Source organism: Leucopleurus acutus, assembly GCF_964270905.1.
Source record: "Leucopleurus acutus genome assembly, chromosome: 1".
Taxonomy (NCBI): domain Eukaryota; kingdom Metazoa; phylum Chordata; class Mammalia; order Artiodactyla; family Delphinidae; genus Leucopleurus; species Leucopleurus acutus.
This window is the reverse complement of record NC_139142.1, coordinates 126267953-126282602: the sequence shown is the minus strand read 5'-3', so window position 1 is coordinate 126282602 and position 14650 is coordinate 126267953. Positions and strand designations below refer to the sequence as shown.

The following is a 14650-nucleotide window of genomic DNA, read 5'->3' as shown; positions in this document are numbered from 1 at the left end:
ACACCTTTTTGGAAATCCATGGGGCCGGGTGGGTTTTAGAATTCCATTTTTCAGATTTTAGAAAAGAAATACAGTATACAAACCATACCATACAAATCACCCCCAGCACCTGGTAATCATACAGTAACTAGAAAAATAAGAAATGTCAATGGCCTCCCTTCAGATAAGATCGAATCTTGCCACTAAAATAATTTATGCTGAATTTAAAGGAAAAAATTTGATTCATATCTTTTCCGATTTCAAAATGGCAGATCAGTGATTGTGGACCTTTGGCAAGTAAAAAGGTGGTCTTGACATATCATAAATAAACTGTGCTATCACCTAAAATAAAAAGAACTAGCTGATGCTTAAATAAGAGACACTTAGGATATTTAATAAAGTCTTAAAGTGGATCTAATTACTTGCCTAGTTGGAAAAGCATAATCAATTCAAGCTGCCTATAAGTTGCCACCAAGAGATTCAACATGCATCATCTTCCCCCTTTAACTTTATTCCAAATTGGGACCAACACTGAAAAACAGTTTCCAAAACCTAAGTATGTCAAAGTCAGCTGGATACAGTAGGGTTTCCAAATAGCAAAAATCTAAGAGGACCTCCTAACTCAGGAGAACTCAATGATTTTCATCCCTTGTTTATGAATGCCCATATAAACTCAGATTCTCTAAACTAACTTGTGGCCAAATCATGTTTCTGCCATAAGTTCAAAGTGAGCCTAGCATTTTTTCCTCTCCAGTAGCATAGTAAACCCTTTTTTTTATTCCCAACCATCTCAAAACAACATACGCCTCAGAACAGAGAGGCTGGATGACTGTAATTCCCTCCAAGCAGGGATCCCCATGGTGTCCCACCACTAACTCACAACTCTTGCTGAGAGCAGCAGCACATATGCTCATTGATTAGAGTTGTGTGATCAGATTAAGTTCAACCTGTGTTCTCTACATTAACCACCAGTGAAGTGGCGGAAGGGTCATCATGAGTTGATCCTCATTTTAAAGCCTCACAATGGCTCACTGGCAAAACCACCAGAAGAAAACAAGTGAACAACTTTTGAGGGAGGCTAATGCCAGAAAGACTTCCTTTGAGTAACTGGAATAATTTTTCAAATTCAGAGTATTCCCTCAGTTCAAATTCACGCACTTTCATAACACCTAAAACAGATCTGAGAAAATGACATCTTGGGCCAGCTTTCTTCATTTTTAATAACCAAAAATAAGGTATAGTAGTGGGGTTTTTTTTTAAAAGAAGGTAGTATTTTCTGTCCTGTGCCTTATCTCAAATTGTTTTTTTATTTTATTTTGAAGGTTTCATCCCTGAGTCACTGTCCAATGCAATAAAAATTAGTAACCAATCGCTAATCTGTTTTCATTTCTGTGTGATCTTTAAGTCCCCAATCAGCTTATAGTAGCTTGGATGACTCACCATGGTCTTTATGAGAGCACATTTTTAACCTGGAACACATGAGAGCACATTTTAAACATGGAACAAAAAAATCAAAGCTCTCCCTGTAAAAACATACAAGTCAGGGGTATGTGAAAAAATCACAGGATGATCTGGATAGAAAAAGAAAACAGAAGTTCAAATGACAGTTAAATATATTACCAACAAATTTCTCTGTGCTTCAGCTTACAGAATAACAATTTGCTCCCTACCAAAACAACCCCCCTCCCCCAATGTAACATTCCCTTTTCATAGATTTTTGTAGGAGCAAGAAAAGATCCAAGATAAAGACAGCCAAAGAAAATACACTCTAAGGCTGGTCTTCTCACTGAAGAAAGGATAGTATAGGACTGCATCCCACTCCACCCTGGCCTCTACCCCCAAAGATACAAAGGAAAACAGGAGGAAGGCAATGTCATAAGCTAAACTCAATGCATCTTCCTAGAACTTCAGTTTTACTTAATGATTAATTAAAACATATTTCTATTACAACAAATATGTTTGTGCTAGGGAGTAGAAAGTAAAATGCACATGAAGATTTTTAAGATAAGATTTCTTCTGCTCACTTACAATGTGTTGCTTCAGGCTACCAGGGGAGTTTATGCTCCTTCCCTGCCATTAAGAAAAAAGTGGAGAAGCTCTACCCTAGAGACTCATTCTCTCCAACCTGTCTCCCAGCTATTCTATCCTCTCAGGTCACATCATTTTTATTTTATTTATTTGTTTATACTACACTTCATTCTAGAAAGGAAAATTTTCAAGCAGACAGAGAGCAATATAAAGAAAACCCTACATCCAAGTGGCGATGCCTAAACATGAAAGAGGGTTTTCAAAAGGTGTACACATTTCTGTTTACCATTCTGTACTATACAATATGTAGTCCACAAAATAATAGTATTAAGAAGAAATGAGCTACAAAAAATAAAGGTAAGGTTATTAGGTACCTAATGACCTTTCAAAACTATTCTTCAGCCTGATTTTGGCACTAGAAAGCAACTCTGACATGTTGCCCTTGGGGGGCATTTCCTCACCCTCCCCACCGCCATAAAACATCACATCATTTTATCTAAAGTAAAATGAGTTAATGCCTATGAAGAGCTTAGCAAAGCACCTAGCATATGATAATAGTTCAATAAACATTGGCTATAATCCTGGTTATAATTATTACTATTAATAATAATATTACATTAGTATTACTTAAGCGGGTGCCATAGGCAGCTACAATTTTTGAATCTACAGTGTAGCAGGCAATATATAAAGATAATCTTATTTGATCCTCATAAGGATTCTGAAGGTAAGCATTATTATGCACTCTTCATAAAGGAAAAAAATATGCTCAGATCATTTAAATGACTTGCCTAGGGCCACCCAGCTAATAAGTTGCAAAGCACTGTTCCAATCTAGTCATCTGGCTCCTGAACCCAATTCTTCCCACTGCACTATACTACCCCTCTTATAAAAAGTCAAGAATTCAAGGGCTCTCTCACTGATAGACTCCAACTAGTTTCCACTCCATTTCAATAAGCACAGGTCAAAGAATGACAGGAATTCCCTCCAGTCAACAGACAACCAAATTACATACAAATACAAATCTGCACCAAATGTCATCAAACACTCCATCCATAAACTAATAAAAATTTGTATTTTTACATTAAATAATCAACCAAAGTCACTAATTCTATACATCTAACTCTACCATTAACATCAATTCTTGACCTGATCATTTATCTCCCTCTGAATTCATTTCCCTAAGGGTATTCATTCATTCACTTAGTTTTAATTATAACTTGTAGGAACAAAAACCCAAATCTACATCTCCTATCCAAAGGAAATTGAAGTGTAGATAAAAATATATGCATGTACAAAAAGGAATTCACTATCATATTTTTTATAATAACAAAACGCAAATCAACAAACAAAATCTCTAAACGTCAAGCAGTAAGATAACTGATTTGATAAGTTATGCTATATTCATCCCATGTAATAATACCATACAATAATTTTAAATAGAGCTTACGAAGAACCTTTAAGAACATGAGAAAATGCTCATAACATCAAGTGAAATAAAAAAGCAGGACATGAAATGAAACCATCAGTAAGCTCTCAACTTTGCAAACATAGAACAGGAAAAAAAGACTAAAAGGAAATAAATCAAAATGTAACAATTTTCTCTGTGTAGTAAAATAACCGGTGTCTTTTTTCCCTTGTTGCTTTTTCTGTTCTCCAATTTTCTTTTCAATGATGATTATGTATTAATTTTACAGGCAGAAAAGAGTTTTTTTAACCAAAATTTTTAACTCATCTTGCAGCACTCTTCTCTCATAAATCCCCAAGTTAGCCAAGAGTCCCAAGTCATGTGAAATTTAAAATGCTCAAAACATACCAGCATCTTTATATATATTTTTTTCTCCAGCATTACTACCCTCCAATTATGCCAGAACTGCAAAAGTAATTTCTCTTACCTATAGAAATCCAGTCCTTCAAATTCTGTCAATCCTTTTCTTCTGGTATTTTTCCTTCTTACTTCCTATTTTCCCTTCCTACTTCCTATACTAATACCAAGTCCAAACCTTCACCAGCTCATCCCTAGATTAGCACAATAGCCTCCTGAATAAGTAAATGCCTTCCTCATTCTATTGCCTCACCACTAACAATTCACTCCACCACAGTTGACTCTGTGCCAGATACTGTTCCTGGAGCTTTACTTGTATTAACTTGGTTAACATTCATAACGACTCTATGAGGATGGCTAGTATAATTAGTCCTATTTTACAGATTAAGAAATAGAAGCACAGAGAGGTTAAGATACATACCCAAGGTCACCAGCTAATAAATGGCAATGATTAGATTTGAACCCATGCAGTCTGGCTCCAGATAACAGTATATAAATATGAGCTACTCAAGGAGTATAGGAGTGATAATCAATAAAAATCAGTTTCTCTTTCCCTGAACTGTGTACATACAGGCCCTTGGAGTAAGCCTTCCATTTCCGGGTCTCTTTTCATGCTATTCCACAACGGGGAGAACAGTTCTTCTCTTCCCTAATTCATTTTTCATATCTCCTTTAAAAGTCAACTTTAAATTCAACATTTTTGAGTTTTCCTTAAGCCAGTTCCCTCACTCCTCAGCACATTCTTACTCTTATGGACTCAATTTAACCTATATTAATGTGCAGTTGTTGACATTTTTTATGTTATAGAAGTTTACCTCACATTTTTACATTTTATCTTCCTGTCTAGATAATGAAATGCCTCCACTTTTTTTGGTCTATGTCCTTCTCCATTTGCCACCTTCCCAAAAGCCAGTAGAATAGCAACCAGCACAAAGTAAATACTAAATAAATATGTGGTTAACTGATAAATCTAAGATAAATATGGCTCAACTATTTAACAAAGCAGAAAGTCTTTTGAACTAATATATTTAAATGTATGTCTTCTTTTCATTTTATTCCCTAAGCACAAAAGCATTAGATTTGTAATTTCAACATTCCCATCCAAAAAAACATATTCAAGCAATACCCAAAAGCAGTCCTATTAAATACGTTTTTTAAAAAGATATCCCACACACTGTCCAGAAACTCCTTTTTTTCCCCAGGAGACCTTTTCTAATAGTGTTATTTTACTCTCTTGTGGCAAGAGTTATCCAAGTCTTTGACAACACTAAGCAGGCAGTGACATTCCAGACGTGAGTATCGACTGTTCAAGAACAAAAAAAAACTATTTGGCTTTAATAAGAGATTATCATAAATAGGCCCATTAAATCTAAAATGTGAAAACAATTGTGTTTATATTTAAAGTTGAGTATCTTCATCTTTATCTTCTTATCCAAGAAAATGATTTTAAATGCTTAAATTGTTAACGAAAACAGATGGAAATAGTAATTAATTAAAGGTATGGCTCACTGTATATAATAAACAAGTCTCTAAAATACTGTGACCTAATCAAACTGGTTTTCAAATCCATTCTAAGCCATGACTACTTAAAAGAGCACTATAGGAACTACTCCGAAAAGCACACAGTACTCATGGTTATAATCTTGTCTCTAATTTTTGTTTTCCAAGAATGTATTTTCATATACAGATTTTCTCTAAAAGACACCTTTGCTACTTAACTTTTACATTAAATGAGCCACCTAACAGTAGACCATATTGATCCTAAAATATTATATTTTTCCTCATATGCCTGCTGACTCTGCAGTTACTCTAATTCATCACTACAGCTCGCCAGAAGTAAATGTCTAATATGGTTCAGTTACCCAAATAACAGTACTAAATCTGAGTGTATATTACTATGCACTATAGTTAACAAACTTCAACACTGATAGGTACACATATGAAACACATCCTACTCATAACTTTACAATACTTTAAGTGAAAAAGCTAAATCTAGTTTCCCCTCTATTTAAAATTACAATTCCTACTTATATTACACTTCAGTTAAAAAACACATTGGTAAAATTTTGGTGTTCTCTTCCTTGATATTTCAAATAATGCTTTAGCAATTTGAAAAGCTTACTCCATTTTAATTGAGTGAGTAGGTGTTTACTAATCATTCCCTTTTTTTAAAAAATTACTTGAGAAGTAGATACAGTTATAATAGGGAAACACCAGGAATCCTTGTGATGATGGAACTGTTCCTGTATCTTGAGTATAACACTGTCAATAACCTAGTTGTGATATTGTACCACAGTTTTACAAGATGTTACTGTTGCAGGAAACATGTTAAAGTAAAAGTGGGATCTCTGTATTGTTTCTTACAACTGCATATGAATCTACCATTATCTCAAAACAAAATGTTAATTTAAAAAAATACTGAAGAGTAATTTAATGAGAATTCATTTTTCTGGCCTCCCAGAAAATTTTTTGAAAATTCAGTATTTTCAAAAATCCCAAATGTGCATACGAAAATACCTCCCAAATGAAAAACTGTACTCCTTTTAAAAATTAAGAGCTAGAAAATCGTTCTTATAATTCTTTCCAAAAATCTTGAGCAAGAAGAAATCTATAGTGTTACAAAAGTCTGATTTGAACAAGGAAAAGTAAAAGCTTTACTTGCTTGTTAAAATAACTCTCTAGATAGAAATATAAGAAACAGACTCAATATATATATAGATGGCTTACTAAACAAATTTATCCCACTCCCTTCCAACATCTCTTGTTACTTGGATTCAAAAACTAACAAAGGAAATTTTTCAGATATCATGTAAACATTTAAACTATGAAAAATTAAATCCAATATCACAATTTAGTTCTCCATACTCAATCCCTGAAGCTGGAGGGGACAGTGGATTTAAACACCAGAACTATTTCCACTTTGTCAATCCTTTCAACAAACTTTCCTCCTATACACTGTCCTACAAAAGTGCCTCACCTTTAACTCCTACAGAGAGAAACCCCTGTCTCAAGGTCACCATAAGAATACCTCACAGCTTCTATCATACCAAACAGACAAATTCACAGTTGTATCATAATGCAAAGAAAATTAACACCCTTGATGAAAAAATATGACTATAAAAATTCCTCAAGACAAATAAGTAACAGAAAATACATATTAGCCTTTTCCATTGAGACTTTTGATGAAGTGTCGACTATCTTACAAGTCATATATCGCTTTAGGAATAAGATTTAAAAATAACATCACGTACTATAGCATATACACTGAAATTAACTCATCCTCAAAAAGGACAATCAATAAAGAAAATTATACACACAACTGTAGTTTTCATGAGGCAAAAGGCTTGGGATTTTGCAAATGTTACTTCAAAAACAAGGTAACTCTAATCTTTAAGTCACCTCTTCAGAAGGAAAGTCAGATCTTTAGCTCCTTATACACTGCAAATAATCAGGCATTAGGACATATTACATATTCTTTGACATGAGATCAGAAGATTATTAAAGTGTCAATAAAATATACAAATAAAACAATATTGCCATACCAACCTCTTTTAGACATTTCCTTTAAGATAAGAAATGGCTATAGGACCATATCTACCAGTATACTTTCATATAAAATGACTGCTTTGCTATTCTCCCTTCCCCCCAAAGCTAAATCCGTTCACTGATTATTAGAGGTCATAGCTTTTTTTAATTACAATTTTTTCCTGAAATTTAAAACAAACTACATAGATAAAGATAAATATTTAAGTTCAAATTTTCAACAGATAAAAAAACCTAACAGTTTTAAAGCTAAAAATTTCCTGCTCTAAAGAATCAAATATTATGAACACTTCTACAATGTAGAAAAATAATTTTTTTCTTTGTATAATGCATGCTACAGAAAGAAGGACCCACACTGTTCCAATGTCATGCTAGAGTTCACTGAACTTTTTTTTGAATTTTAGACTACATATATCATACCTTAATTTTAAAAAGTAAAAAATATATATTTGCCCTTATTTTAAAAACAGAAAGTATTTCTAATAGCCAGTTTCTGAAGTTCATGTCCTTGATATCAATGAATGTCAGTTAAATATATTTTCTACAATTCAAGTCAGAGCTAACAGTCTGAAACAGCAATATCACTATTCATTTAATGAAATATACTAAGCATCTACTATGTATTAGACAAAGAAAATTTGAAAGTTCCTGAGAATGTATCAGTTGCAAAAATTGACATGTATTCAAAACAGTAGTAAAGAAAGAGAATATAGCCTTCTTCTATATTAACTAATAATTTTCTCTCCTCAACCCAAAAAAGCGATGATTTTCAAACCACTACCAATAAATGGATAGAGGTGGGAGAAGAGCTGGGGTTTGGCTGACATTTTATGATATTCTTTTGATTAAGGATAATATTAGTCTTTAGGATATTTAAAATTCAAAATGTTTTTATTTGAGATGTTAAACAACATGCTATATTTTCCCCTTAAGTTGTAATTTCATCATTAAAAATGAATTTTAGTAAATTAAGGTAGTGTATGATTTTTACATAGAAACTTGTTTTAATGTAAAGTGGTATAAAGGGTTAAATTGGTTATGAAATTAACCTTCTTTTCTGATGTTTTGCTCCCACAGTATCTTAAGAAGTCAACTATCATTTTACTAGGGGAAATAAAAAAGCACCGGTCAAAGAGGAATTACTGAGTTTCAGCCTAGAGATTTGACAGCTGGTTTTCTTATGTTGCTGTCTTGGCTTTTGTTTTTGTTTTTGTTTTTTACCTCTTCCCGCACTAAGGAATAAATCTAAGTTAAACAGAAAATGATAGCTTTTGTACACTAGAATGGACCTTGCTTCTGGAACATTTATTTTTTAAAAATCATGAGTATAACTAAGTAAGAAAAACCAAAAATGCACACTTAAGAAATATAGGATAAATGTTAATAATAGAGTAGAGTAGTTATAAATATACAGAAAGTAAATTTGAGGACGAAAGCACTAGTGTAGAACTAGGAATCTAATTTAACTTACGCTAAACATCCTAATGTAACATGAACGTAGGACAGAATTCAATCATCTGTGTTATTTGAAAGTACATCTAACTTTCTATTCATTCATTTGTAACATTTCAAATAACTGTGCACAAAATTGTTAATTTCCTGAAGACTTCCAAAAGGAATAGCCATCTTTTAAAATAAGTGTTACTAATTACTGCTTGACTCAATTCCACTTTTCATATACATATTTTAAATAACATTATTTTACCAACTCTTTAGAATCCAAAAGTTTAATAACATTAATGGGCTAAAATTTAGAAAATTTTTAAAATACAAATATTTAAATAAACAATTAAAAAAAAATACTACACATGGACCAAAGAGCATTTTCTTCTGGTACTTTTCTAAATACAGAGGCATGCTATAATCCCTTGCACTCAAACAAGATAATGTTCAATTTAAAAATTCAGAGAAAAGAGAACAAATTTTAAATTCACATTGAAATTCTTGAAGAAATGTCAATGGATCCTTAAAGGAACAGCCCACATTTGGGGCTTGTTTGTTTTTGTTTATAGTTTTAACTAGACATCACAACACCAAAATATGAGTTTCTGATTTTAGACATGATCTTACCTGATCCGCTGAACTGACTGCTTCCCAGTGTCGTTGGTCTGGTTTTCCCACTATTAACAGGTGGGGAAAACATCTGCAAAATAATCCAAACGCATCTGTTAGTTGTGAAATTCTTCTAGATTCCTTGCAAACAAAAGTCCACCAAGAGTCATCAATTAGTTGCTGTATTTCAGAGGGAAGTTAAAATAAAATTAGATATATACATTCATATCCAGAAAAGCAAATACATTTAGTGATATTATTTCCTCACACTATTTGGAAATACTGGCTATCTTCTGTTCTGAAAACCCAGTCAGTTACATGAGAGATTCTAAGATTATTAAGTTTAAGTGGTAAGTTTCTGTCAATGATCTTCGCTTTGTACCAGCAGTTAATAAAGGAATTCAACGCATTAGAAATAAGGGCAGTGGGGCCAGCTCATATTTTTAAGTCACTCAATTATTTCCCATGTTAAGAAAATTTTAAATGTACATACACATATGTACTTCTTGTATATGCATATCTTCACACACATACACACATGTGTAAGTACATATATATTTATATTAAAATGGTTCAACCCAAAAGGCTGGGAATCCTAGCCCTTCACTAGCTTTCCTGTAACTGACATCTTTCAGGTACCATAAACTATACATCTTGAAAAGGGAAATGGTTAGGAGTGTTGAAGAAAAAACAATTTTTTTTCATATGAAGTTCAAAATCCCTAATAATCATCAGGGTCAGAGGATGACTCAACCAAAGCTCAAGATTACGCTGTTCTCCTTTTAACTGGCTAAATCAAATGACCCCTCTGGCATTAAAGTTTTAAATCTGCAAGTCTAGACATTACATCAAAGTTCAGGTGTCCAACTTGGGGGAGCTGGACTCCAGCCCTGAGAACTACTGCTCAAAGCAGATGGAGTTCACGCTGCTTAGTCTCCACGTCGCTCTCCCCCCTTTCTTTCTTTTTCTGTAAACCTCAGCGGAACCCCAAGATGCCGCAGAAAGCTCTCATACCGCACTGAAGTCCAGCAGGTCGCTCAGCTCCTTATCGGTCCCTATAGCAGCCATGCGCTGCTGCTGGGGATTCATCTTCGGCCACTTCTAGCAGGTCCTAAGGCAGAGGAAAGAGGCTCAGCGAGAGACCACCGAGGCCCAAAGTGTGTACGGGAATGGAGAGAGGCGTAGAAGAAGAGGAAAAACGCCGGGCTGCCTTCCAATATCCTACTCGTTCCCCACCGCCGTGCGGGCAGGGGGCAGGAGAGCCCGGTGCCCGCGCCGGGTCCGTGAATCCACGCGTTTCTCGGCCCGGCCCGGGAGCTACGCGGCGGCTCCCGCAACTCGCCGCCTCTCCCGCAAGTTTCCGAGCCCGTCCCTGCCCCCTCCCCGGCGCCCCCTACCCCGCGCAGCCGCGGGGTGCCGGACGCGCGGGGCCCGGCCGGGGCGGGGGTCTCGAGGGGCGGGGATGAGGGGCGATCGGGCATCCAGCGAGCGGAGCGGCGGCGAGGGGAGTAGCGAAGTGACTCTCTGGCTCGGCAACAATAGAACTGACAAGTTGCAGGGAACGCGCCGCTCGCAGGCCCGCGTCTGCGGCCGCCGCCGCCGCCCGGATGTCCCCCGCGGGCCCCGGGGGTCGGAAAGCACACCCCCCCCCCGCGCGCGCGTCCGAGGGGCGTTTTTAAAAAGAAAACAGAAACACCGACAACTAGCCCCGCTCTTGCCCGGCGTCCTCCTCCCCCGGCTCGGCCTCCTCCCACTTTTGCTGCCCTGCCCGCGGCCGGCCGGCCCCGGACCTGCCTAACAATGAGCCTGGCTCGGCAGCCGAAGAACCCGCTCTCCCGCGCGCCCCGGAACCCCAGCCGAGCGCTGAGCGGGGCGCGCAGGCCGAGCGCGCCGCCCGCGGGCCTGGCCGCCCGCGACTCTTCACCTCCGCCCCCACTCCGTTCCCCAACTTGGAGGGGACCCCGAGTTCGCCTCTGTACAAAGGGGCGCGGAGTTGGGGCGCGGGCCGGGGGCGCCTCCGCTCCGCCAGGGACGCGGCGCCGCTCCGCAGCCCCCAGCCCCAACACAGCGTCCCCCTCCCGCTTGCCGGCCCGCAATTACCTGCCGCCCCGTCTCCGCATCCAACCACCCCGATTAAAGTTCACTTTGGCCGGGAGAGCGGGCTCGGACTTCCCCTTGCACGGCCCGGCGTTTCGGCTCACTTTCCCCCGCACGAGCTTTCGGATCCGGGCGGGGGAGGCGGCTCTCAGGCCTGGCCGCCCCTTCCTCCCGGGGCGGGCTGGCGGTCCCCCCAGATAGAACTTGTGGGTCTCCTCAGGCGGACATTTTTTTCGCTGAGGCGGCCTCAGCACCGCGCTCGGCTCGGTTCTGGATCCCTCCGCGCCGGGAAGAGCCCCGGATTAACCCTTTCGTCCCCCGCCCGCTCCTGCCGCCTGCGCCGAGGAAGTGGGGCCAGCCGAGGGGGCGGGGAGGAGCCTGCGGGAACGGGGAGGGGCCGGCGCGCGGCTGGCGGACAAAGCCCGCGGTGGGGTGAGGCGGCCCGGAGTCGGAGCCGCTGGGGAGGGGCGGGAGCCACGAGCAGACACCCAGCGAGGCAGGGCTAGGCCGCCCGGGAGGACGCCTGGTCGGGCCCCCGGGAGAGGGTAGGCGGGCACCGTGGCGCCTCCCCTTGCTCGTCCTGCTCCGGCTTCCCGCCCCGAAGCGGAGCGGCGGAGACGCTTCAGCGGGCTCATCTGGATCCGCTGACCAGGCCACCCAGCCCGAGGCCGCAGAGCCCTGAAAGGCTTCCGTTCCCGAGCAAGCCGCGCTGGACGCCAGATGCCACACTCGGCCTGGCCCGAAGGCTCCGGCCCTGGGAGGCTGCGTAGGGCTCGGCTTGGAAGATGCGTGTGTGGGGAAGGAGACCGGCCACCTCGGTCGGCTTTTGGAGTAGGTACGGTTGGTCAAATTCGTTGCTGAGCGGAATGCAGAAGAGGCAAAACCTTCCTCAAACCACACAAAGCAACGTGGGCTTCAGGTTCCCAAACACTTCACTCACTCAAGCGTCCACGACTACAATCCTCTCTTCCCATCCGAATCCCAAAAGAGGCCACCGAATCGCACAGCAGGATGAGTTCTTGTAAATGGATCAAGCCAGTCCTTTCATTTTACAGAGACAGCCCAGAGAGGCTCTGTCACAAAGTCGCAGTCTTGGCGCAAGTACTGAACTTGGCCTGAAGAACCCCAAACGGAGTAAGAAGAGGACAAAATAACTAAACCTCAATTTCATTCTATTCAGACGTCAAAGTAAGGTTTTCTCCAATAGCAGCCAATGTTTTGACTCTTTTGGGTCAGTGAATGCAGTAAAGACCAGTAAGCCCCAGGCGGAAGAAACACTGTGAGGAAAGAAGACATATCCAAAGTAACAAATTGAAAAATGCAGCGAACGCCTTGAGGGCAACAACCTGGCAAGAAGGAGCCATTGGAGCCCAGATTTGCATGGAAACAAGGAGATAGACTTAGCTGCAAATATGCAATAACTGTACTTTATTACAAACAGAGCTGTCCAGCGGAAGAAGGCAATTGTAGCTTGGGGGTAAGGGTTTCCATTACGTTCTCAACAGCTACACCCTGCACCTGGCCAGATCCTGTGGTAACCTTCCCTGTATCTACTACCCCTTATCTAGGTAAACACCTACCCCCTTTCTTAGCATCACATCCCTGGCCTGGCTGCCTACTGGAGAATGCGGTTCCATTCCAAGCAAATGAGCAAAATTCCAAACGAAATGAAGCAGCACAGTTCCATTCCGTGCTGCAGTTACTGGTTGGCAATGTGCATGACACAATTTGGGCCAATGCTGGGGGCTTCGGGGAAAGTTTTTGTTTATTTTTTTTTCATATTCCGAGAGCTTCAGAGGCAACTTCCTCTTTCTGCACGTACTCAAGAAATCCAGGAGCATAAAAACAATGAAAAAATGTGAAGGAATATCACCAGCATATTTTACAGAACAAAAAAAAAAAAATCAAGGAACCTCTGGACTTTGGGCAGCCATCTTCCAACCACCAGGTCCAGCCAGGTGAAAATAAAGCAGACATGGAGAAAGCATAGGCAGAAAAAGATATGCTTTGGTGATGTTTTTGAGTCTCTGATCACAGCTTCTGAACCCAGGACTACTGTCATTGATGGAACCAACAGGATTAGAGTATTCTGCTGTTTGTAATGTAATGTGTTCTAAGCGATATAGGCCCAATGGCTATTTTTTGTAGCAAAGACCTAAACATCAAGATGAAAAGTCTGAGTAGAACTTTTAAGGCCCCATACCAGTAGAAAGATTCTCAGTGGTAAAACTGAAGAGAAATCTTGGGGAAAGGAGAAGGCATATAATCCCATATCAAGACAAAAGGAGAGCCAGTTTCTTCTCATACAACTAATTTAGAGGAAGAAATTACTGTCTGCCCAAACCCTCGGTCATGGGGGCTCCCTCACTCCTTTGAGGGACTGACTGAAGTTTTTCATTTCTATTATGGCCCATATTGTTATATACTTTATTTTCCTCATTAGATTAAACACTCCTTGAGGGATGGGACTGCTATGCATCTGTCTGTACTGTGCCCCTAGCAAAGTGCCATGTGTATAGTACACACAAAAAAGGGAGGCTGGAATTAAATCTATCAGTCATTTGGCATTAAACATGAATATATTTCTTATCCTGTAATACAGTCTTTTCATGTATCATTTTTAATAGGGGAATATTTTCCCCACCAATGGATTTTCTATAATACTCTGGACATATATGGAAGACAAAAAGAATATAAAAACTGGAGTTGTGTCATTTGTAAGTAATTTCTGGGCTTTTGCTGACCTTGCCAGATAGAGCCAGAAAGCTTTATTAAAAAGCTCAGAGAGAAACAGTCAGTAACACAAATTCAGTAATAATTAATAGTACTCTTGCTATAGTATAAGTTAATATCAATAAATCAATATTGAAATATATTTAATGAACGCTTCTTACATGCAAGGCATGGTGCTAAATGCTGTTTAGGAACAGAAAATATCAAACCCACCCTGCCACTCTATACTCGAAAACACACACACACAATTTTATCAGGGAGACCTGAAATGCCCAAAGAAACCTTTACAGTCAAAAGAAAAAACAGCCAAAACAATACAGTTTGCTCCCTTGGGAGAATGACTTGAACTTGGCCTCTCATTCAGAAGGCAAGAATTCTAGAAAGCTCAGAGAAGGA

The 14650-nt window shown here is 39.6% G+C and overlaps 1 protein-coding gene across 4 annotated transcripts in view; it reads right to left on the bottom strand.

Moving 5' to 3' along the window:
- TCF12 (transcription factor 12) overlaps nt 1–11768 on the bottom strand; it is a 383916-nt gene extending 372148 nt beyond the window's left edge. For 3 of the 4 annotated variants that reach the window (XM_082846535.1, XM_082846531.1, XM_082846532.1), the window contains exons 1-3: nt 11525–11768; nt 10439–10535; nt 9443–9515 (exon numbers count right to left, since the gene is read on the bottom strand). In XM_082846535.1, the coding sequence (XP_082702661.1) occupies nt 9443–9515; nt 10439–10513 (148 nt within the window). In that variant the 5' untranslated portion in view covers nt 10514–10535; nt 11525–11768. Of the gene's footprint in view, nt 1–9442; nt 9516–10438; nt 10536–11524 lie in introns of those variants that run through there. The other variant, XM_082846533.1, reaches the window with a different exon arrangement.
- Between the last annotated feature and the right edge of the window lie 2882 nt (nt 11769–14650).